This window comes from Accipiter gentilis, chromosome 13 (genome assembly GCF_929443795.1).
Source record: "Accipiter gentilis chromosome 13, bAccGen1.1, whole genome shotgun sequence".
NCBI classification, from domain to species: domain Eukaryota; kingdom Metazoa; phylum Chordata; class Aves; order Accipitriformes; family Accipitridae; genus Astur; species Astur gentilis.
Window position 1 is genome coordinate 4,230,801 of NC_064892.1, and position 24,722 is coordinate 4,255,522.

The 24,722-nt window shown below is 40.3% G+C and overlaps 1 protein-coding gene across 8 annotated transcripts in view; it reads right to left on the reverse strand.

The window, feature by feature from the left end:
• PCCA (propionyl-CoA carboxylase subunit alpha) overlaps positions 1–24,722 on the reverse strand; it is a 299,644-nt gene that overhangs the window by 46,542 nt on the left and 228,380 nt on the right. For all 8 annotated transcript variants that reach the window (XM_049816078.1, XM_049816076.1, XM_049816077.1 and 5 more), the window contains one exon: positions 14,845–14,898. In XM_049816078.1, the coding sequence (XP_049672035.1) occupies positions 14,845–14,898 (54 nt within the window). The remainder of the gene's footprint in view (positions 1–14,844; positions 14,899–24,722) is intronic.

Sequence of the window (24,722 nt, forward strand, 5' to 3'; positions counted from 1 at the left end):
AATAGCAGTCTGTTTTCTCTACAGCTGGAGGGGCCCACCAGCAGCCTCACAATGCTGGAAGTAGTGTTGGAACCAATTGGTGCCACCTGGAACATGACCAAAACTGAAAAGCCACACTGGTTTGAAAAATGCTTTGAGAGCTGGCACGAAGTTGGAGAGCTTCCCCAGAGCAGACGGACACCTGAAAATAATACAGCTGAATCAGTCCCAGGCTCAAAAGTCACCCCTGCTAATGCATGGTCTCAGCAGATGAACCACTGAGGGTGGATCATTCAGTGACGTGCTCGTGAAACCTCCCTCCTGAATTCCAGGGAACTCATGACTTTTTGTTCCTATGCTTCTCAACAAGTACTCTAGGATTAGAGTTAAAAGAAAAGGGAGAAGGGTAAGACACTGTTTGCCGCAAGTAGAGCTGTTTCTGGAGTGCAGCAAATAACAATGTAGGGAAACCTGCGTAGAAATGAGCCAGCAATCATAATCCTAATAATAAAGGAAAACTCCATAAGCAAAAGAGCAAAGAACAAACCACCGACCCTTCAGATCATGGAGGGAAATTAATCAGACAGCTTTGATACCATTTTCCTACTTAACTTCCCAGTGAACCCTCATGTTATTAAGGCATGCACCTAAGATTCTCAAAGTCACACACTTCTCCTTCTAATAATTTATCTACCATCTCAAAGAAAAGTGGCGCACTTACACACATCTACAAAAAACATGCATTTACTGTTTAACATTTAATACTGACATGATTATAAAGTGTTTACTGGGCAGGCAGGTGGGGGAAGTCCTCTGTTTTGTACACTGATTCCCTTTGCTTGACACTTTGCCTCTGATGCTCTGTTTCCTGTGTACCCTACGGATGTTTCTATTAAAATCTTTATTCCTTCATGACACTAATGGTACACTGAGAGTTCAATTCATCTCTGGTGATAATCTCTCCTTAACCTTCTCTACAGCTTCCATCATCGCCTTCTAGATGGGTTTTGACAGGTTAAGAGGCATCAGCCTGCCAAAGCTCTCTACTCGTCTTAAAACCTCTACAACACCACCAGTGCATTCTGCTACGTGCCTATGACTCCACCGCAAGCATCCAGACTTTTTCGGATTAGAAGTGGAGCTTCTGACCTCTCCTCAACTGGGTACTTCTCAGTGCAGTCATACAAGCTCTGGTAAAGAATGATTATTCCCTTTTACACTCAGCATTACTGCAGACCTAGAATTGCTTGTCCTGGTTTTCTCCATCTATATTGTTTTTCTCTCACTGCCCTGTAAAGCCTTCAGGAACACCCAAGAATTTGCAAAAATCACTGAATACACTGTGTCAAGATGTGGAGTTTGTACAGATACTCAAAAGCCAACTGGATGCAGCCCTGATGAGCCTGCTCTTATTGACCCTGCTTTGAAGGGGCGGGGGGTCGCTTCCAACCCTAAATATTCTATGACTATGACAGTCTTCTCTGGCCTCTCCAAGAGTGTGAGCGTGTCTGAACAGTTACTTCACTTGCAACATTGCATTTCAATTTGGCTATTTAAGATAAATTAGGAAACAGTAACACTCTGGGTTTTCATCTCGCCTGCAGCGCGGCGAAAAACATTTTAAGGGTGGAGAAACTCACTGCCTCTCTCGCACCTTGGGATGCTTCCTAACTTCTTGAAAGCACCCTCTGCTTTACAGGAAACTTGAGTCCAGTTTGCGCCTTGTCAAAGCCACCGCTTGATGCCATAAACGAGGATATTTCCATTATCACATGCTCCTTTTCTAAGTCAATGTGTCAAAACCAGGCTGTGGGACAGATACCTTTCAGAATGTAGCTGTGATCTTCTTGATGCAGTGTCCTGATCTGGCTTAGGTACAGCAACCACATTGGGTTGTTCTGCTTGCTGCGTATTTGTTAAATGTTAACAGTGGGCTTGGAACTTACAAGGCTAAGGGAGGGCTTCCCTGCAGCTCTTTTATAACTATAAGATGAACCTAGGGAGAAAAAAAACAAAATAACACAAAAGGCTCACAAAAAAACAAGGAACGCCCAAAGACTTGTAACAGAACACTAATGTAAGTATTTTAAAACTCAAACATCTTTGTTTTCCCTCATACGAAGTCTGAAATCAAAGAAAGCAGTAAGTAAGAGTTGGTTCTGAGGGCATGTGAGGAGAAATTGCTCTGAAGCGGGGAGGAGGAGGAGGTAGCAGTGGAAACACAGGACATCACCACAGCTTTCCTACCCACAGGGCTTTCTGGCCTCGATGGAATATTCCCGTGTCCCGCTCAGCGCCGCCGTGTCATACGCGCTGAAGCTCTTTGGCACAGGGGCAGTTTGTTTTCACTGTCCTTACAATAGCGCGGGCCTTTCCTTTTCATCCACATCGCCCTGACCTCCCTTTTCTCCCTCCCTCCCCCCAATCAAACAATTATCATCAGATGCAGGAAGAACCTTGTTGTGGTTCTGCCGCTCATAACTCGATTTGCTATGCGAATACTTCCTGCGCACCCTGCCAACATGGCACCTCTCCAAGACATAAGACTGGTGTTTGGGAGATGGTCACACAAGCGTGATACTTCCTACTACAACTGCTCTGCCCTTCACCTTCCTCCGCCTTGCTATGGGCAAGGGCTATAAATATCAAATGGCATGAATGAAATAAAGATGGAGGCTGCCTGTTCGTACCAGTATGAGTGTTTGCAGCAGCATGGACTGCTGTCCTTCAGATCAGCAGGGATTGTTAAAACGTCAGTAACACAATTTTCAACGTACTTTACACAGAGGAGAATTTACATGAAACTTTAGTCTCCTAAGAAGTGAAATAAACTGTCTTTTTCTGTGTAGTAAATTCCCCTGTTATTTGCTTAGAGCCTTATATGAACACTGGGGAAAATTTGCAGAGCTTCAAAATATCAACTGAAGGCTAATACAAGATTTTACATGCAATGAATAAACTGGACCCAGACACTGTAAGATACACAATTGGGACAAAGGGGAGACTTTTGTCTTTACAAGAGTCCCTGGTGTTCCCTGTCTGTAATACTTATGTGTTAACTCCAGTAGCTGTATGACTTGCTGATGCACAGCAATTTTTCTATAGTTTATTCTTATCCTCATGCTTCTCCTAAATGCTACTTACAGAAGAACAAAAAGGTTAATGTCAGATTAATAGTAATACCTCTCTTCTTGACCCGTGTGTCTTTCTAGCAAAAAGACAAGCATGTCAAAAAAACCCTGACACGGGAAATGCACAAGAGAAGCAATGTGAGAAAAGATGGATAAGTATGGCAGAAAAATCAAAGAAAGGATGACTAAAAAGAAGAAATGAAATATCAGGAGAAAAGATTTGACACAGCATACGACAAAGTAATATAAGGCTTTGGTGATAAAGACAGGAGGACTGAACTTCAAGTATAAGGCAATAAATTCTATCAAAAGAGACAACACAGCAGCAGATCATTTTAAAGACAGCATGGTTGAACACGTATTTTGGAGTCCATGAAAGGCATCCAGAAAGAGGAACTGAAACTAGTTTTAGTTGAGACAAATGCACAGGCAAGGGTTTCAGTTGTGGGAACAAAAAAGTTTGGAAGGCAAGTAAAAGCCAACTGAGCGCATGATGACAGCACTTAAGGGCCCCACACTGGCTTCCTACCTGCTTCAAAGCACCGTGCAGCGTGTTAAGTTTGACCTCTGACATGGTCTGAGAGTCGGCCTTTCCCTCAGTGATGGTCCTAGCTGTAGAGATATTTGAGCTCATAGACAGCCAAAATGCAGTGAAACGGAAAAGTCAAAAAATTAAGAGTTATTTCATCCGTTGGTGAACTTAGTTACATACCCTACTGTTTACTCATCTTTTGTTACGTATTCCGGTGCTTTAACAATGGGAAAACAAAATTCATTAAGGTAATTTACAGGAATCTCTTTATCTGCACTTAGGATATAACCCACAATAATTATGAGCAGTGTGTGGCAATATTTTCACTATTTAGGAGAGGAAGTGAAAAATACCAAACACATCTAAAATTGCATAAGGGATTTGTGCAGACAGAAGGTAATTACACAAAGTGGACTTTGGCCAAGACTCTCAGAATGTGAAGCGATCTCAGAACCTTGTGGAAATTACCATGGGATCTTTAATGATAACTGGGCTAAATCTTCGTTTAAATTGTCCTAAAAAAGATGGCTTCTCTAACAGCACATTGTCCCTTTGCTACAAAGATTGACAGCACCGTCGTACTCCAAAATTAGACGGCATGTCCAAAACTACAGTACACAAGTGGAAAACCAAAAACAAATAAAGAAAAAAAACCCCAAAGCACAGTCATTTAAAAAACAGACCAGGAGTAGACATCTCAAGTGTTTCAGATGCACAGAATTACTTGCTTCCCCCTCTGTCTAATTTATTTCAGATTAGTAAGAGATCCCTTATTTTAGGTCAGTGCTATGACAATAGAAGTATGCCAACGTAACCTTCATTTTATTAATTAGCATTTAACAAGAAGTTTGTCCTCCTCTAGAAATATTTCCTTCCATAAGGAAGAATAACCTTGAACAGAAAACTAAGCCAAGGAGAGGAGAAAAATGAAACTGAAGCTCCCGATATATTTATATGCCTTTAAAATATATTTATTTACATACCCTTAAAATGCAAATAAAATAGAACTGAGTAAAAAATGACTTCATCTCCCAGAAGCAAGCACAGCACTGTATCTGTGTTCATAACTACTCCGGGGAAAACCAAGCACAAAGAAAGTCCCTCTTTTACACACGCTTCCTACCATGGACCATGTGCTCATGCAACTCATTGTTTATCTAGTCTGGAAACAAAAATGCCACGAAAAAGCAATCACAAGGCAGATGGCTGGTTTCACTAATCTGACCCTATTTCTTCCAAGTAAATCTAGTCTACAATAGTGATGCCCCAAATAATCCACCATTCCTATAATACTTAGATTTGCATATTTAGGTTAGAAATGCTCAGCATTGCTGGATTAAGATTTTCCCCCAGTAAAACAACGCTTTGTCATAAATTCTACTCCAGGGACCATGCCGATTCTTAAACCAGATGTGTCCACACACTGAAGTGGAAGCACGTTCACAAAACATTCTTACCAACGCTCACCTCTATAGCTGAAACGCGTTTGGAAGTTTCCTTTTACTCTACTGAAACGCGACCGTAAAGAGTGACAAACGCAAAGATTCTCTCGGTACCCGCCCCCATGATAACAGATGACAAGATGCAGCACAAGCTTCATCTCTTGCTAATTAAACGAATCAATTAAGAGACTATTGTTGCAACTGTGTAACTGCTGTTCTATAGTGGCAATAACAACCCCACGGGGAGGTCTTTTACTACATTAAAATGCTGTCCTCCACAACTCCATTTGATATTATTAGAAACAGTTATTTGCGTCTTGCTGTCATATTAGTAGCAAAGGCAAATTATGGAAATATGCAGACCAGAATGGTCCCAGTATGAGATCAGGTTTGGTTTTCAGCCTCCAAGGGAACAATTGCTGAAATTCCAAAGTTCCCTAAAGTTCTTTAATGGAACTGATAAATCTATCAGCACAGCATCCATTTAGATTCTAGGTAAGGGTCACATATTTGCATACTTTCCTGCTAAGCTGATACAATTCAACTAGATAAATTATCATATTAAGTTTACCCTCCTGAGTTAAACTGATGGAGTTCAAAATTGTTTTCGATGGTTGTCATTAATCGCTGTTACATCCTAAATGCTCACTTTGAAATCTAATTGTGCTGGTGTACCAAGGGTCATATTAATAGCATTTTTAATGTTAAATCTTTGTAAAACATGTTTATTTTACTGATATTACCACTGAAGCCTAGAAGACTAATGAGAAACAAAGTATATTTATTATCAATAAAAACTTCATTTAAAATTTACATTCAGAGACTTAAATTAGCTTTACTAACTTCATCATGCCTTTGTTTCATTAAGGTTCCTGGTTCAGCTTTAAAGCCATATAAATTAATACCTGCTAAACAGTTCTTGGGTATATGCCAAAATTGCAGCCATCAAAAAGCTGTTTAAAAACGTGGGCTACACATATGTTTATTACTTGGCAGTAGACATCATCTTCAGAAGAAAACACTAGATCTTCACGATGAGGTAAGTCTTGATACAGTCTAAAAAAGCCCCAACAATACTTCTTTGGCCAAACAAAGCAACTAATAATTATTTCACCATTGGTGAATCTTAGTCTACCGAAGGAAATCACTTGAGTTACCTTTGGGTAACCTGTCCACTTGTGTTCCAAGAAGTAACAGGCTAACCAAGCAAGTTCAGTCCTTGTCCTTAAAGCATTGCTGAGCTCAACAAGAAACAAACTTGACAAATGAAGTATGGAAAATCAGAAATCCTTATTTTTCCATTTGCTTATTCCCAAGGGATAAAGGGCGTAATTTATTACAAGCAAAGACTACTACACAACAGATAGCACACACACTACAAAATCCACCAACATTAAGGATGTTCATGGGAATTCTGACCAGCTTATGATGTCACCACACCTTTTTTTCTCCGCATATTAAAACTTTCATTGAAAACAGAAGAAAAGGCCAAGATTAAAAATGAAAAAATAAAAAGGAAAGCATTAGAATCTAAATGTAATAGCCCATTTCCAGTCTGGTTTTGTAAGAAAGCAAGGCTTGCAATCCCGGTTTCTGCCTCTCATTCCCCATCCCCAACTCATTCCATCCAATTATCCCATTTGCACCCACAGACACTGTTTTAACCCGCTGATCAATTTCAACCAAATCTGAAGAAAAGGTAGGTAAGTCCGACTACCTATAAGTATCGTAGGAACCATAACTATGTTTCCACAAATCTTCTAAAGAGCACTGGCTATGTTAAGGAAACAAAAGACCTAAACCCATACTCCAGCTGAGGGAAATTTGGCAGCAGCCAGTCGGCCAGCCAGCATGTTCTCACTGGCCACCCAACAAGCACATCTGGAGCTTCAGCTTCACCTTGACACCACCACCTCTTGCTCAAGGAGGTCTCAGGGAAAGACTACAAGAAGTTGTTCTGTGGGAACTTGTGGCACTTCTGGTTTCTTTTAAGTCACAGAAGCAAAATTCAGAACGAACTCTGAGCGCTTTCTTATTTCTTTTTCCAAAGGAATCCTGAGCAAGATTCCCAAAATAATCTAACTGATTTTAGGACATGGCTTTCGGGAGTACCAGTATTTCTAGATCTCTCAGGAGCTTTTCAGTTTGCCCCCAATGGACAGCTTTAATATCTGCGCTATACCTTCTGCTTTAAAAGATATAAATATATAAGAGAATTTCAATGAGAACAGCCTATGTAACTGTGTGACTGCACGCGATCATCCATGTCAGGTGAGCTGGGACAATTCTCACTGCCAAGTCCTAATGATGGGCCGAAGTATCGCTACTTTCACACGTGAAGTCCTTGGTGCATGAATTATCCACTTCCTGCAGAACACTGCAGCAGCTTGTAGCCAGTCTCCGGATTCTCACCGCCCACGTTCAAAACGGACTTGCAGAAGTTAATGCTTCCAGAAGCAACTGCCCATTTTTCCTAGTGACACATTCTGCACTACTGAAATGCCACTGACGAGAGCTCTACTACTAGAGACACTGTGGTTCACAGTGCCTCTGAAACTGGGTGAAAAGAAAAAAAATCTATACAGCAGTAGAATTCCCTTTAGATCAGCAGGAGCCCTAATCTTAAGGCTTGTGAAAAGGAAGAGTAAAAAAAAACATTTAAAAAAGAAGACACTATATTGCAAAATAAACACCTACTGGACTATATTTATTTTCTTGTGGTTAATACTCTACATATTCCAATAAATACAACCTTTGTAACCTCTGCAGGTTTTCAACCAATGTTTGAAATTCTGCATAAATCATCAGTATCTAGTTTCAGAAGTGCCACGTACAGAAAGAAAAGCAGAAAGAAAGAAAACCTGTTAAGAACTGCAATGATTTGTAAGGGTGAAAGAAGCAGGTTGTTAAACATTTGTCATTGTGAGCTAAATCAGACTCATACAGTCAAAGCTTCCATCTTTATTGCTATTTAATTGGTCTTTGTAAGAATGCAGGGAGAAAGAAAAAAGGAGGAGGAAGCTGTCTGGAAGCTGATGAGATTATATACACACTGAAAAGTTCCAGGACAATTTGTAAGCCTCAAGAATGGACAGAAAGTTGGAAGTTTGTTGTTGAAGCAAAAGCAGACAAGTCACGGCAGGAAGGAGCAGAAAGGGAAATCAGCAGTGAGAAGTAAAGTTCATATAGTGACCTGTAGCTCCTAGGATTACCTTAGATACATAAATGATGAATAAGCAATAAGCCAGGAAGCAAAGGCAAAGATTTTGCGGAACGCCTCTATGTAAACCTCTCCATTTCTGACCAACTTCATGAACAACATACATAACTAATAAACCTGTGTATGAAACATCCTTTTGCCAATCTATCTGGAAGTAGCTACAGAACAATCAAAAAGTCATTAATATTGAGTGATCACTACTGTACGAGAACGTATGCCAACTATGCTAAAAAGCATGGCCAGGGCTTGACAGAGACTAGTTTTCCTAAATCCAGTGTTCTCAACCTGGAGTTTGCAGATGTGGTCATGGCAGTGGGTCTCTGGACTACTTTAAATGAGTCTGCAGAAAGGCTGAAGAACAGCAAGCGTAGCATTAACAAGGCTAATAGCAAACATAAGAGAGCATAAGCCTCCATAGCAAAACTTCAAATGTTTTGGAAATCAAAGGTGCCAAAAGCGTTCCATCGGGGATGAGACTGAAGGAATGGCAAAACCTCCAGCGAGAAAGCTGAACCAAGAAAATTGCCATGAAACTCGGAAGCACCTAAAGATGGCTTGATTCTTAGGTCAGAGCAATTCCACTCTGTTCCACGTGGGTTCCTATATTGTGTTCACCACTGAAGGAATATTGTCAAGTAATACACTGAGCAACGTGACTAATATGTCACATGTATGTTCTTTCATCCTTCCCCAGGGGAAAGAAGTAACTGTTTTCCTCTATATCGCTGCTCTGATGTTAGAGAACAGAAGATCAAAGAAATGGCATGAATAATGAGCAGAGGATAGTGAAATTTTCCACTGTGGCTGGGGACTCTTCACTGTCTGGGACTGTTTCTTTTGAGGAAAGTGTTCCCCTGAGCCAGCAGAGCATCGCTGTCAAGCACGGCCTGCAGCCCAACGCTGACAATGACGTTACAGATGCAGCGGAGCCGGGCTACTCACTAGCTGAGCAAACAGACAATATTTCTTTATCCAAAATTCTACGCAGAGGCCATTACGCACAGTCTAGAATAAGTTTAATGCTTCCATAATGATCTGTAGTTCTCTATATACTTGTAGCTTTCTTAGTGCTAAAGGCTGTCTGCCCAGACATATTTCATTGCTTAAGTCCTGCTGACAGAGGCGTGAATAACCAGCAAATGATTGGGCCCATCAGCAGGCCAACAGAAAACATTCCTCTCACGTAAGAGAACAGAAGGTGGAACGAAGAGACAAGAGACATGACAGAAACTGGAGGCTAACTAGAAAGAGAGAAATGAAATGAAGGGTGGACTTTGGTCCTCTGAAAAGACTGCTCAAACATACAGGCTTTTGAACTGCAGAGGCTGAAGCAGAAGCTCTGTGTATAGATCTTCGTATTTTTCTATAGATCTTTATGTTTCAATTTCATATAGATCTTTATGTCTAGAGAACAAGTCTTATGAGGAGCGGCTGAGGGAACTGGGGTTGTTTAGCCTAGAGAAAAGGAGGCTGAGGGCAGACCTTGTCAGTCTCTTCTCTCAAGTACAAGTGATGGGACGAGAGAAAACTGCCTCAAGTTGCGCCAGGGGAGGTTTAGATTGGATCTTAGGAAAAATTTCTTCACCAAAAGGGTTGTCAAGTACTGGAACGGGCTGCCCAGGGAAGCGGTTGAGTCACCATCCCTGGAGGTATTGAAAAGACGTGTAGACGCGGTGCTTAAGGACATTGTTTAGTGGTGGACTTGGCAGTGTTAGGTTTACGGTTGGACTGGATGATTTTAAAGGTCTTTTCCAACCTAAACGATTCTATGATTCTATGTTTGTTACAAACCTGTTTCTGTGAGCCGCCTATACACAGGAGACAACCCATAAAGGACTGCCTCCTTGTTTTTCCCGCTTTGGGGCATGGTTTTGGACATTAATCTGAAGCACGTATTACCCTGTTTCCTTTTTCTTTGTACAATATATAGCACAATAAGATTCCTTGGTGTTACAGTAATGCTATTAATAAATACACTATCTGAATAATTCTAGTGTAAAGCCACAGAATGGACGGACTCCATCAGCACATGATATCTAGTCATCTTCAGTAGAGAGGAAAAATGAGTAAAAACTCATGTAAAATCTCAATTATGGCAATAACCCATTAACTGTTCTGAAATAATTTAATCAGGACTGTATTGGTTTTGTTTGGCAAGGTTTTGGTAGCGGGGGGGGGTTACAGGGGTGGCTTCTGTAAGAAGCTGCTGGAAGCTTCCCCTGTGTTCGAGAGAGAGCGAGCCCATACTAGCTGGCTCTAAGATGGACCCGCCGCTGGCCAAGGCCGAGCCAATCAGTGATAGTGGTAACGCCTCTGTGATAACATTTTTAAGAAGGAAAAAAAAGTTGGGACGGGGGAGAAACTGCCGTCGGAGTGAGGAGTGAGAACATGTAAGAGAAACAAGCCTGCGGACACCAAGGTCAGTGAAGAAGGAGGGGGAGGAGATGCTCCAGGCGCCGGAGCGAAGACTCCCCTGCAGCCCGTGGTGAAGACCCTGGTGAGGCAGGCTGTCCCCCTGCAGTCCAGGGAGGTCCACGGTGGAGCAGATATCCACCTGTAGCCCGTGGAGGACCCCACGCCAGAGCAGGTGGGTTCCCGAAGGAGGCTGTGACCCCGTGGGAACCCCACGCTGGAGCAGGCTCCTGGCAGGACCTGCGGATCTGTGGAGAGAGGAGCCCACGGAGCAGGTTTTCTGGCAGGACTTGTGACCCCGTGGGGGACCTGCGCTGGAGCAGTGAGCTCCTGAAGGACTGCACACCGTGGAATGGACCCACGCTGGAGCAGTTCGTGAAGAACTGCAGCCCGTGGGAATGGCCCACGTTGGAGGAGTTCGTGGAGGACTGTCTCCCGTGGGTGGGACCCCACGCTGGAGCAGGGGAAGAGTGTGATCAGCCCTCGTCCTGAGGAGGTGAAGCGGCAGAAAATAACGTGTGATGATCATAAACCCCATCCCTGTCCCCCTGTGCCGCTGGGGGGGCTTGGTGGTGAAATCCGGGAGGGTAGTTGTGCCTGGGAAGAAGGGAGGGGTGGTGGGAAGGTGTTCTGAGATTTCATTTTATTTCTCATTACCTTGCTCTGGTTGATTTGTAATAAATTGAGTTAATTTTCCCAAATTGAGTCTGTTTTGCCCGTGACGGTAATAGTGAATGATCTCCCTCCTGTCCTTATCTCAACCCGCAAGCCTTTTATTATATTTTCTCTCCCCTATCCAGCTGAGGATGGGGGAGTGATAGAACGGCTTTGGTGGGCACCTGGTGTTCAGCCAGGGTCAACCCATCACAAGGACTCAAAATGTTATCATACCAAGAAAATTAAACCAAATCAGTGTAGCCTCCTGTTCAACAACTACTTCTTACAGCTAAAAGTTGCTTGCTCCTCAGGCAGAAACACCCTTGTACATCCTCCAATAGCATGAGCAATATCAGATCTGAGACTTATAACCCTCTACCAAAAAACAATTTGGTGAAAATAAGCTATCTAACACCGCTACAATTTGAAGAGAAGAGAAACACTCGAGCAGCAAAAAATTTCTACTCGTGACCAGAAATAAACAAGAGTATTATTACAAATCCATGTAGGCCCCCGAACGATGCTAACAGCGTGCACTGAAAGCTATGATTTCCCTGGGGAAAGCAACATGATTTTTCCTGCTCTCCTCCAAAACAACAGAAACATGCTGCTACACTAACAGAAACATTTGTCCTACTGTCCACACATTTACCATATGTTATGCAGCAGAATTCATATTAAACTGTTGTCTTTCTGCAGCAATGTAGTTTTCTCTGTCCTTCACCTAGCTGCCTGGGACAGCGAGGATGGTTCTAATAGAGAAGCATACCTTTCACTTCTCCTCAGAGTGTCAGCTGGCTTCCTGAAGCAGGGGCTTGTATTTTATCCAAAACCAGCAGCAGAATTGTTTCTACCATCCAATGTCAACAAATCAAGCGAAGCCATTTATCGAAGCTGATGCCCTCCTGACAAGCCAGGGAGCTGTGCTCCTGATCAGCTGGTTCTAAAAATATGTTCTGATGGACAGGTCAGCGGTGTGTACGCTCGGTAGCACCACGCTGCCTGCCACCACTGAAGTGCCATCAACATTTGCCCCCATCAAAAGTAACGCAGAATGCTCAAAGCTATCCCTAATGTTATCTACTGTGAAAAAAAGAGCAGAGCAATAATTTCACAAGCTGTTTATTATGTTGATAAAAAATACATTATAATAATAATGAGCAATCAAGACTTTCTTGCTGCTAAATACTCCTTTCAAACACTTACTATCTTGACTGCACTTCTATTGTTAGCAAAGTTTTAGTAAGAGATACGTAATGGTGAGCCGCAAACGTATTTCAAGGACCTTCATTAAGATGGTATTCTTTTCTTTGTTTGAACATTTACATTTGTGTATGTGTACACATACACAAGCAGCAACGCACATGGAGACTGTGTACCTATAGGTGCAGGCAATTTGTAAGGGATATCCTTGTAAGGAAAATCCATCCTTCCACCCCATTACCTAAGCCAAGTGTATTGAGTTGAAATCAGAAGAGTACAAGGATGTTAAAGGAGCAAGGGACAAATTAAATACGGGGACTTAGGGGAAAGGAGAAGGGCAGTAGGCTAGAGAAACTGATAGGAACAGAGGTGCAGACTCTGGCTTGGATTCTGTGGGAGAACGGGTATCGGAGCAAACCCTGGGAAGCAGACTTCATTACTGCTTCTCTACCCTGCTCGCTAAGTTCCCTCTCTGGGTTTGATCAGCAAGACATGTGCATAATTTACATTAAATAAAAAATCATGGACGGAGTACTACAGGCTTTTCTGTCCAGTCCTCTTGAGAATTTTAGTTATAATCACATACTTAATTTCAAAAAATATCTAGGATCCAATAAGCGCACATGAGCTAGTCAGTAAGATCTGTATATATTACAATCATTAGCTGTTTCATCATCAGTTTTTTGAAGCTTAAAGAACATCAATACTGTACCCTCTTTTGTTGTCTTTTGCTGTCGCACAAGGCCCAGCACAAGAGTACTTGTCTCTAAGTGAGACTCCGGGGCACTTCTAACGTATTAATACAAACTGTTTTCATACCCAACTTAACAACAAATTTAATTTTTAATGTCGCTAAATACACACTTAATCAGAATTTTCTCTGCTACAGCACCCACTTACAGGGGATCGATTAAAATCTTTTCAGTATTATCGTATCAAATTACATTTGCATTTATATCTTATCTACTTGGAATAATTATTTTCTTTCACACAAAGACTATCAGATCAGTCAGCTAGCAGCAATCTCGCATATGCAGGATGCAACTCCAGAGCTGAAGCATCTTTACAAATACAATAGTGCAGAAAAAAATTTCTATTTTATGACTTATTTGTAACTGCCACTCTGCTTGATATTGAATAAGACAAATAAAATGTATATGCATGTAGAGAGATATGTTTATAGAAGCAAAAAATATTAGGGGCACTTTTCATCTCTAAAAAACAACATGCAAGTCTACAGGTATTCTTGTTAAGTTTACTCTTACCACATTATACCTCCTAAGAAATGGCTTCATAGGACTCTTAGAAGAAGTAATCACAAGCAAGTAGAATGAAAGCATTATCATACGCAATCTTAATCTACTTTTGTCCAAAACTTATAGTGCACAGAGACATTAGGACTAAATTCTAAAGGGAACATTTCATTCCTAGGCTTTTGACGGTTAATGCCACTGAGGGAAACCTGTTGGCAGCAATCAGGACAACTCACTTTAGAGGATACTTCAATTTTATCTCATTTTCAGAACTATTTTTAGGTGCATAAGGAACTTGGAAAAATTCACTGACTGCATTTTAATCATCCAAATCATGGAATTGGAAGCAGCTTCAATCACATATAAGTTTATAAGCATCCATCACCTAACACAAAACTTTAGTTTCTATAGTATACATGACTGCTCCAGATAATAGCAGATGAAAAAAAATTATTTTCTTGAGTAAATTCTGTCTAATGGTATAAAATCTGATCAGGATTTAGGCATACTTCTCTCCAGCAAACAAAATCTGGGAGAACTACACACCTATGACATTTGGTTAGAGTGAGAAAAGGACAGAACACTTTGCATTACTAAATAGTCTTTTCATAAGGTACTGACCCACCTCTGGGATGTGAGGGTACGTGGTACAGGTGAAGCAACAGAGGTCAGAAAGTGGAGGTGGTGGGGGAGAGTGGGTTTGATGCTGGCGTGGACCAAACCTGAGTATGTTGCAGTAAGTTTACAAGTCTACAACCAGTTACTCTTAAATCCCTTGTAAATGCAACAGAGGCAGACTTGAATCAATTGACACGTGGAATGTCAACTGTGCACTGTGCCATGAAAGTTAGCTTCAGAAATTTGCCTCGATTCACCTGTTAACTCAGAATATTTACACATAATACTAACCTCTACAAACACATGTCAAATGTGCTGCCAGTGTAATTTGCCTATTTTCTGTTTACATTATATTCTTCTACCAACATAACTCTTGGTAATAGTTATATATACTTACCACTGTGCCTAGAAACTGAATGCTTGTATCTCCAGAGGCATTCCGAGAAAGCCGCTGAAAAAAAGAGACGTAAAAACTGATTAGAAGTGTCTCTGGAATTTGAAACCATTCCTTTTTCTGTGTCGCATCACGGTAAAGTAATGAAAACTAATTGAGTACACAAATTATACATAGAACCGATAAAATAAAACCCTTTCCTTCAACAGCTTCAGTACTAGAAGTCCAATTCATACTTCTGCTCAGATTTTGGGTTTGTTTCAGTCAACTCAATAACATTTCTTTTTGAAGAACAATGAAAACAAATATGGCCAAGTACAACACAGAACAACCTTGGACTTGCAGAAAGACAAATTGTCATGAATAATGAGGCTTCTGCCATCTCTAAATGTCTGTGATTCTGTATTCCTGTTATTCACATTTAGTATTATCTTCATTCTCTCCTAATGAGAGACATTTTAATCTCTTTTTAAAATGCAAACCTCCAATGATGTTACTTTGAAAACAGAAGAAAAAAAAATGACCTTATGAAATGTCTGGTCACCTACTGTGGTTCAGGAGTTGATTGAAGTTATTAAGCAGTCTTCAAATATTACATTGTCAGTAAGCCACAAGACAATGCAAAAGACAATATGTTATTGATTTAACACAGTATTATCCATAATCTAAATATGCAAAATGCATAAAGAATTCTTTCTTCTTGTGAATCATCTCCTTCAATGTGAAAAGTTTTTTTCTCTCTTTTTCTTCCTGCTGTTAAATTATGGCACATATAGACCCAAAATCAGGGCTCTGGTCACGGAACAAAGGCCTAATACTTACACAACGCCAGACGTACATATGAGTATAGAAGCACAGATTTGAGAAGGTGAGTATAAATCGCAAACAAAGAGCTGCATGGAGATCGGCAGCATTTTAAAGACAAGGAATCCTAGGAATAGGGCTGCAAATTATTTTGAGAGATCTTCTAGTCTAGCACCCCCGGCAGAGTCAAAACACACCTGTGTCGCTTCCAAACAATGTGTCTAACCCATTCTTAAAGTCTTTCAATTCCAGAGATTTCACAGTCTCCCTAAGCAATTTATCCCAGTGTTCAGCATTCTTATCATTAGGAAGTTTCTTCCTAATATCTGACTAAAATAACCCTTACTGCAACCGCAGCACATTAATTATCCTCTTTTTCATCACAGACAAGAAACACACATTACTCCCTTTCTTTTTACAGCTACCTATAGGTATGTGAAGAGCCATTATCACAGCTCCCTTTAGTCTTGTCTTCCCTAGACTGAGAAAGTGCTATACAACAATAGCTAGATATCCCCCCAAACAATTTTAATAGCAATAAATTAAATCCTGGTCCCTTTTCAATAATGGCGCATGTTCCTCAGCTACGCTTTATGAAGTAATAATTACTACGGCCCAAACATGCTTATTTTTTGACTTAACAGGTCACACACTGACACTGCAATCTGTACAATCATACGAAAACAAAGGATGATGTGCCAAAGCCTGACATATTTCAACAATAATGATTAATGGAATGGAAAATATGGGAAATAAAATTTCATACAAAACCTGACGTTTACTTTTATAAAGGAAACAGGAATATACACTTTTCCCACAGTCTAGGATAAACACAATCAGGTTTTGGAAACCACAAAGAAGAACAAAGTACCGGCTGCCTACAATGAATGAACCGCATGCCAAAACAAACAAGTCCCAACCACTTGATAAGCTGTCAGAAAATGGCAAGCCGAAAAAAATTAAAGGATTTAATTTCTTTTTTTCCTGGAATGCCCTCCACCCTCGTTAGAGTTCTGTCACTTATTGTGCTACCCTTTTGTGCGCTTTCAAGGGTCATTAGAGACCTTTTCATGTCCTAATAAAAATTCCATTTTTTTGGCTAATCTCCCCGTCACACAGAAAAACACAACCTAAAAAACAAAACAAAACAAAAAAAGAAAAATAGAGCCCTTTTGTCATTTTCTTTAAAGGCTTTCAAAGTAAAGCCAGGTATCTTGACAACTTGACTTATTTTTCACAACCGAAAACCAAATCATTAAAGTATTTCCTCACACAGAGTCTCTTTACTCACAGCTAAATAAGCTAGCATAGCAATAACTAAGCCCTTTCAAAAATAATTTAATAACCAATTTAATATAGCCAAATATATATGTGTATCAAGAAGGCACCTTCTAAAGCCAGAGTCTCAAGACAAGACAAAGATATAAGCAGCCGCCTTCCTGCTCTGACGCTGTTGAAGTGCCCTGGTACCACACTAGAGTAAATCCTCACTGCTACTGTTTGCTGTGTCCAAAATACAAAGCATTACTTTCAGTTGTCTGTAGCATTAAGAGTCAGTTAAAGCACTAAAATCCATCTCTTGAATTAACCGGCAGTGAAGGAAAAAAAAAAAAAAAATATGGGGAAGGTGAGGAAAATAGTTAACAAACAGAGGAGAAAAAGAAATTTCCCTTCTGGGTATATTTCAAAAAAAAAAAAAACAAAAACAAGAAAGAAAGGTAGAGAAATTCTCCAAGTCACAAAACATATGTTACATCAAGACCAAAAAGAGAACTGCCAGGCTTTTGAGAGCCATGTTACAAAAGAAGTCAGCACATTATCATAATTAATGTTTCAAATTACAGTTGTAAATAAATTTCAGCTGTTAGATGTGATTAGATTTTTTGAAGCATATTGAAAGGAGTTATTTCTGTTCCGCTGGTGGGCTTGTGTTTCTGGGATTTGTAAATGTAATTGATGTTTTCAAGAAAATGAAAGGACATGGTTAACAATTATTCTTTTATTTTACACCTCTTTAGAAAAAGGACCAGTCTCCAGTTTCTCTTGTAAAGTTAGATATTTACATATTCTATACCTCATAATAGATGGTTTCATATTGCATGTGATAGCAGGAAAGTAATCAAATAGAGGTAACAAAAAAGAATAGCTAATTATATGCATTGTCATTGTTTTCCTAATAAATTGCAAATTATGTACTAGGAGGTTTACACCAAAAAGCAAGGGAAGTCTACCATTTGAACAAAGACAAAACATCACTGTATGTTTACCTGCCAATACGGTAAAATTACATTGTTGGCATCAATTACATGATCTTAGACATAACCAATGCTTTTCTGGTTGATTCAACTGATAGAGCTTCAGACTAACTTTATTAGCATCATTTGAGTTAAAAGTATAGTTTTTCTTCCTTATGAGAAAGTAACAAGATAAATCAAATCTGAAAAAAAAATAAATCACAACTTCAAAAAATCCATCTGCAGTCTCAAAGCTGTCAAATGAGTGTGTTACATAAATATTATATGTATTTTTACACACAGGTTACAGCATGCTATACTGCATATGCTATCTATATACAAACAAAACGCTTATGCACGTAGGTAAAAATAGACAAGTGTATATAATCATACAAAATGCGTTTCATCTTCCTCCTCTATCTTAAGTGTATGCTATACCGCAGCCATTTCACAAATAATGGTTTTAATCTGTAAATCCCAGTAAATTACCAGAGGTTAGTGTGATATGACTTTAAATTCTTCTGCTTTGCCATAGAAAATTATTTCCACTTAGTTGGGTACCAATGATCTATTCATCATAAGATGCAGTAGGGTTACAATCAGCTTTGCATTAAGCCTGCAGTAGATGAGCACTTGCAGATAAAAATGGTAACAACCTTTACATGAAGAAGCATAAAGAAGCTCAGCCAAACATGAAATATATATTGTTGAAAGAGATTCTAAACCGACACAGACATTATTAGACAACAAGATCTCAGAGTATTTTCCACAAATCTTCTGGTATCTTGGGCTCTCCAAGCTGGAGGGGAGCAGCTGCAGGGAAGGAATGACACCAAAACAAAGAAACTCCAACAGACCCAAAGCAATTTTTTTGCTTTGCTTACAAATGGAAAAGTAATGTGTCAAGTCAAAATGAATATGAACTGGCAAAGGAAATCATACATGTAAGTTTCTCAAACACATTGAAAGTAAAGCTGGAGACCATTTGTTACAGAAAATGTACAGATTGTCACTTGGCCAACATTTTTTCAACTTTTTCAAGCTGTAGCATGACTACATTAACAGTCAGACAACACGTATCAGCCTATACAGAACAACAAAAAAAAGAACCAAGCCCAGAAAACCTATAGCTAGACTATAGATAAAATTTTGAGCAAAACACTGTGTAGTTTCCCAGCATGATGCTGTTTTTCAGAATGAAGAAGTTCTTGCAGCCCCTATTGCTTCATTTCAGCTGCCCACTACCAGAAATTCTGAGCATCTTATGCCAGGAATTTGGCCTTTTGGCCAATATTTATAAATTCTTGAAATTCAACCTGGCAAAATACAGGCCAGAATCATTCCCAGACAGGTCTAATTAAAAAAACCAAATTATTCCCACAATAGGGAAGTCAGGGAAAAAAACACAGTACTTTACCTCATAAAGTTATAGCAGATTCATCTATGAGGTTTTGTGTACGTGAGGGTGCTTGGACATCTGGAAAGCTCCATCATCCAGCTATGTCACTCCATCTTTGGAGTCCCATAGTTGGGTCAGAGAGGAGAAAGCTGAAGAAATAACTGTGACACCGTGAAGTCGTCGTTTTGTCAAAACGTGAGGATTGGTTTGGCTTTATCAATCTCCTTTTCCCTCTCCTCCTGGAATCTTTGCAGGAAGCAGAATTTAATTTCAGCACTCCCCTTCCACTGTGCAAAATCCCCAGCTAGGGATGTGATCCCAGACTACCAGCGTGACCAAGCTTTCTTACATGTTGGAGACTGTCCACGTTGCACTGTATGTTCAAACTTGTGCAGCCTCACAAGCATTTCCACTTAAAGGATCAGTCTACTTTTGTCACAACTTGGTGTTCTCCACCGGTGGTGCCATCATTTCCTCCCCTTAGTGCATTAAAGTACAAATGGAAACTTAGCCCAGTTTTCTGCGCTGCTCTACCCTTAGCCATTATCAATTTCAGATCGCACTTTCGAGTAAACGAAGCCTCAGTTAGCTGTTCTTTCTCAGGGCACATCCACATTTCCAGGTTCATACAAGGGCAGCAGTCACCCAGTGGGGAACGAGATGATCAAGTCCTGCTACATATGAAGCATTTTGACATGTGAAAGATGTCGAAGACTGGTATAAAGGAATCCTACCAGGATGCCAACTAAGATACTGGCCTCCGCCAGCACCTGTTGCAAGTCCTCTTCCAGGGACTAAATGGAATCTATTCCCAAACAGTACAAATACAGATGTTAAACATAGCATGAATGGCTTACAGGGCATCAATCCACACAGATAAAGGTGCTGGGGAAGTGTCTAAGAGGCTGAGGCACCATATTATCACTTTTAAAAGAACCGTTCTCCTAGTGCTTATAGATGGCTTAGGAATTTCTGTCCTCCCATAAACGGACAAATGGAAACACAGATCCTTCACAGTATTTCTGTAGGTGGTATCCAATGTTAACGTCACTTGTTACTTCTTTTTGCCAAGCTTCAGACATGCAAATGTTTAATAGTAATACCACTGCAATATTGCTATTACATATACAGAGAGCACCCTCCGAGCATGTCCATGTGCTCCTTTAACCCTCTGAGGTAAGTAGACGTTAAGAAGCAGTGGATGAGAGGCTTCAAAACAAATAAATAAAAAACCCCAACACCACCAACATCCCCCCCCACCTCCCAGAAAGACCGCTTATTTGGTGTTGGTAAAGAATGAATCTAAACGAGATTTACTCCAGCCCAACAATTCCAGCTATTTACAACTATTTACAACAATGAAGAGTTTAGTCCTCCCTGTGAACTTCTAAATTTTTGCTGTTCTTACGTTAAATCACAAAACGACTAAAACTTTTAGAAACCTTACCCTTGTTTTGACATGCCATAATATGCTTCGCTATTATAAGGGGACAGTGCGCAGGTAACAAGCTGCCACGTGATTCTAGATCTGGTAACGTTTATGACTGCTCTAAGACAGACCCTTTGCAGGATCCATAGTCCTTTCTCGCTCTTTGATACCTCTCCTCTTCCTTCCCCTTTGCTCTCTGAATGTGTTACCATGTTCGGGAGAACCATTCCTTGTCTTTCAAGGTTTCAACTTCATAAAACTACAATGTCTGTCAATAACTGAATACAACGCTTTGGCCTTTGGACACAAACTGAATCCTTAGAGTTATTCATCCTGAAGAGTGTCTGTCATTAAAATTTACAGCTCCTTTGGAAAAAAATATGGCATAAGATACTGTGACAACTAACATTATTTGATTAACCCCTGGAGTAGCACAGGATATAACTAATCCCATTAGGTTAAAGAAAGGGAGAAGTTTGTTGTTTGTAGATAGAACTTTGTGGGAGACCTCTCTGAAAAGTGGACAATAAATTCTAAAGGGATTGATTTGGCATAGCAGTTGACCACTCATTTCCTTCCTGGATTTAAAAAAAAAAAAACAAAACAAAAAAAACCAACAATCATTTTCATGAAAGAATCAGGGGTGTGAAAAGGGGGTGGTGTGTACTTTTTGCTTCTGCTGCTCAATGAAAAAAAAAAAAATTAAAAAAGGCAGCAGTAACCTGTAATTTCATGATCTTTTATTTCCTTGAATTTTCCCCTTCCCTTCACACATTCTCCATTGGAACAACGGACAAGAGTGTGGAGTCAGCCTTCAGTTAAACCGATTCCACACAAACTGCAGATCGCTCATGAGATTTGGATACTTGCTATTTAAAGTAGACATTAACAAAAATACTCTGGTATGACGGTGAAGGATATCCAATATTTTTAAAGGCTTCATGACTCAGGAGCTGGCCATACTGTTGCTGTATAGGCTCTAAGTATATTCAAGGCTCATTTTAAAAAATAATAATTTTAACAATTTTGGCAAACACCCATGTTGACGAAGCCATAATAGTAATATTTGTTTTGATATGCATCACTGACAATTACAGCAAGCAGCACCAAAAAGGCCAGCTTTCATATACCTTCCCTTTCCCTACAACCTTTGGAAATAAAGGAAGTCTCAGCCAGTCCTTAGATCACCCATGATCTAACGAGGAAACCTAAGTGGTACAATTACTTACTTTCTTGTACAGAATCTTTCACAAGCTCAGCAAGTTGAATTACCTAATAATTATCTAAAGTAGATCACTCGGGGCTTTCCAAGCACACCGAGGAGATATGCACTGAATCATGCATGCTGATGAAGTTTCAGAATTTCTTCTATGACTTTTCTCTGCTTCTGTGTCTGGTCCTTTGGGAAGGATCCACCTGCACCCACAAAAACAGCTAAGTTGTTCGCCAAGGGTGACACCAGGACATCAATATTTGTGCTCTAGAACCCTGTACAGCTTCAAAGTTTCCTGGCAAAATCTCCTTGTCAAGAGTTTATCTTCCTTGCCCACCCCAGCCATTACCAATCAGAAGTGATAATTCACTAGGGACATCAGCTCCGTGCTTGGTTTTGGTTACAAAAGCCAAAGGAAATATTTGAAATTTATAATGAGAACAGATAACAGATCAGTGCACACTATTAAGTTATGGTAGAAGTCTAGGTTTTGCCCATGTTTTCAACACAGCACAGTTCTGGTCCCCACAGCTCAGAAAGGAGATAACAGAAATGGAAGATGTTCAGAGAGCAACGTAGACATAAAGACAGGCTTCTCCGCAAGGAACAGCTCTGCAGCACTGAAAAGGGGCACCTGAGTGAGGATGAGGATACAAGCAGCATGGACGCAGTGGGTAGGGATCAACTGCTCACGGTCTCTTCCAATAGAGGGACTAGGAGGAATTCAAACGAAGTGAAAGGACACTGCCACAGCAATTATTAGGCGATGATAAGACTGCAACAAGCAACTTGCCAAAATCTATCATGCTCTTTGTGGAACTGCAGGGGCAAGAAGTAACAACAAGAACGGTGCCCTGACCAACACTTACTAATACTTTCCAAAAAATTTTAAAAGTCTGAAACACAGCAAGGCATACTACGCTGTATGCCATAGGCTTTTGTAGTTGTCTTTTACCTGGGATATGAGAGCTTGTTTGTACTTCTCTCAAGTGCTACGAGAGCATCAAGTGAGGAGATAAAGATCAGTTTCTCTGTATCATATCCACAGATCATTTCTGGAGTTTCAAGGCTGAGCTCAGTTTTCTCAGATGACCGTGGCTGGACGAGCAAACAGGAAACCACAGGCAGCATGTGTTTCTATACTGCTGAATAAAGGAGGGCCATGGACTGATGCCTCGTCCCAAAGCCAAATGGCAACGACTGTCTCAGTCCCACTGCTTAGGTCTACACAGCATGGCATAAATCTGTACCAGGTTTGTCTAGGTCAGCCATAACTGGAACGGGCTGAGACAAAGCCAGGCAGTGAGCTACCAGTTAATCAATATGAGCCATCAGGAATCCAGTGCTGGGGCTCACACTCCGGCTTTTCTTTACCCAACAGTATAGCTATTTGGATATAGTACATCCACATGCCTGCCCCTGTTTGCAAATCATTGTGTCCCTCTTCTAGAGACAACCTAGCAAAAATAATTCTGAAATCGTGGGTAAATGACAACAGCAGAGCGTGCGCAGTAAGTGCGCAGCACTCAAGGATGGACTGTTGAGCAGTCTTCACGCACACTGCTCACTACAGCTTCCCAAAATCATTTTCAGGGTTTAAGAAAATGAGTGTGCTGAAGTAATGGTACTTTAGACCTGAAACCTGTATAATATATCATTATCACAGATTACATCTGAGATCTCAAAACAGTAAAATATATAAATGTATATATGGGTAATTTTTCTAAAAAAAATTACACGTATGTTTGAAAAAAGTCTCCACGGGGTTGAAGGAAATGAATACTTGGCATAGGCTTTGTTCTCCTGTCAGACATTTCCCAGAATGTCAGACATTTCCCAGGAACAAAGGCTTCATAACCTACAGCATTTTCATTTTTTCTGCTATTATAGACCAAAATAATAATCAAAAGAAACATGGTATCAGAGAAGCACTTAAATTTGTCATGTCCCAGGATGTAGAATATACTCCTCCTGCTGCAATTGCTGATGCAATAAATAAATTAAATTAAAAAATAATAAGCGATGCCATGATTGAATTCTCCATAACACTGTAAGTAGAGAAAACTCCACTGGTACATCGTCATGTATTTCATTCACAAAAAAACTTGAAGTTTGAGACTGATGATTTCAGCTTTACAGGATCATGTTCTTGTTTACTAACTCCATTACTCTCTTAATTACACCTTGCTGTGACTGATAAAAACCTTTCTACCATAGAGGTTGGGACATCCGACAGAGTCACACAACAGTTAGGCTGGAAAGGACCTCTGAAAATCGGGTAGTCATACTCCCTGGTCAAAGTAATATTAAGCTGCTCAGGACCTTGTCCAGTTGAGTTCTGTCTATGACCTACAGAGCTTCAGTTCAGCAGAGACCAATCCTCTGAAAGCCAGGAAATTCAAAGAGAAGGCATCACCATTGCCATTGTAAAATTGCTTTGCCGAAGCTGCCAAAAGCCAAGTTTTCCAGGCTCCAGGCAGAATGCCTGCACTACCTTTAGAGGGTGGAAGGTTTCATTACATAAACTAGCAGAGCCATGAAACCAGTGGGAGCCGACAATATGCCAGTGGAAAGGCTGGGTGCATATGATATAATGAAGAGGTACAAAAGTGTTGGCAAAAGACGGTGACAATTTATTCTGGCTCAGAATCCTTTTGCTATAAGGGAACTGTCTGCAGGTAAATGGTATATAAGGATGGGTTGAGCCTTTGACAATGGGATCGATGAAAGCAGAGCATTTAACAGCACTAAGGAGTTGTAAAATTTGTCCATGTGGTGTTGCTATAGAGCAGCCTCAGCATT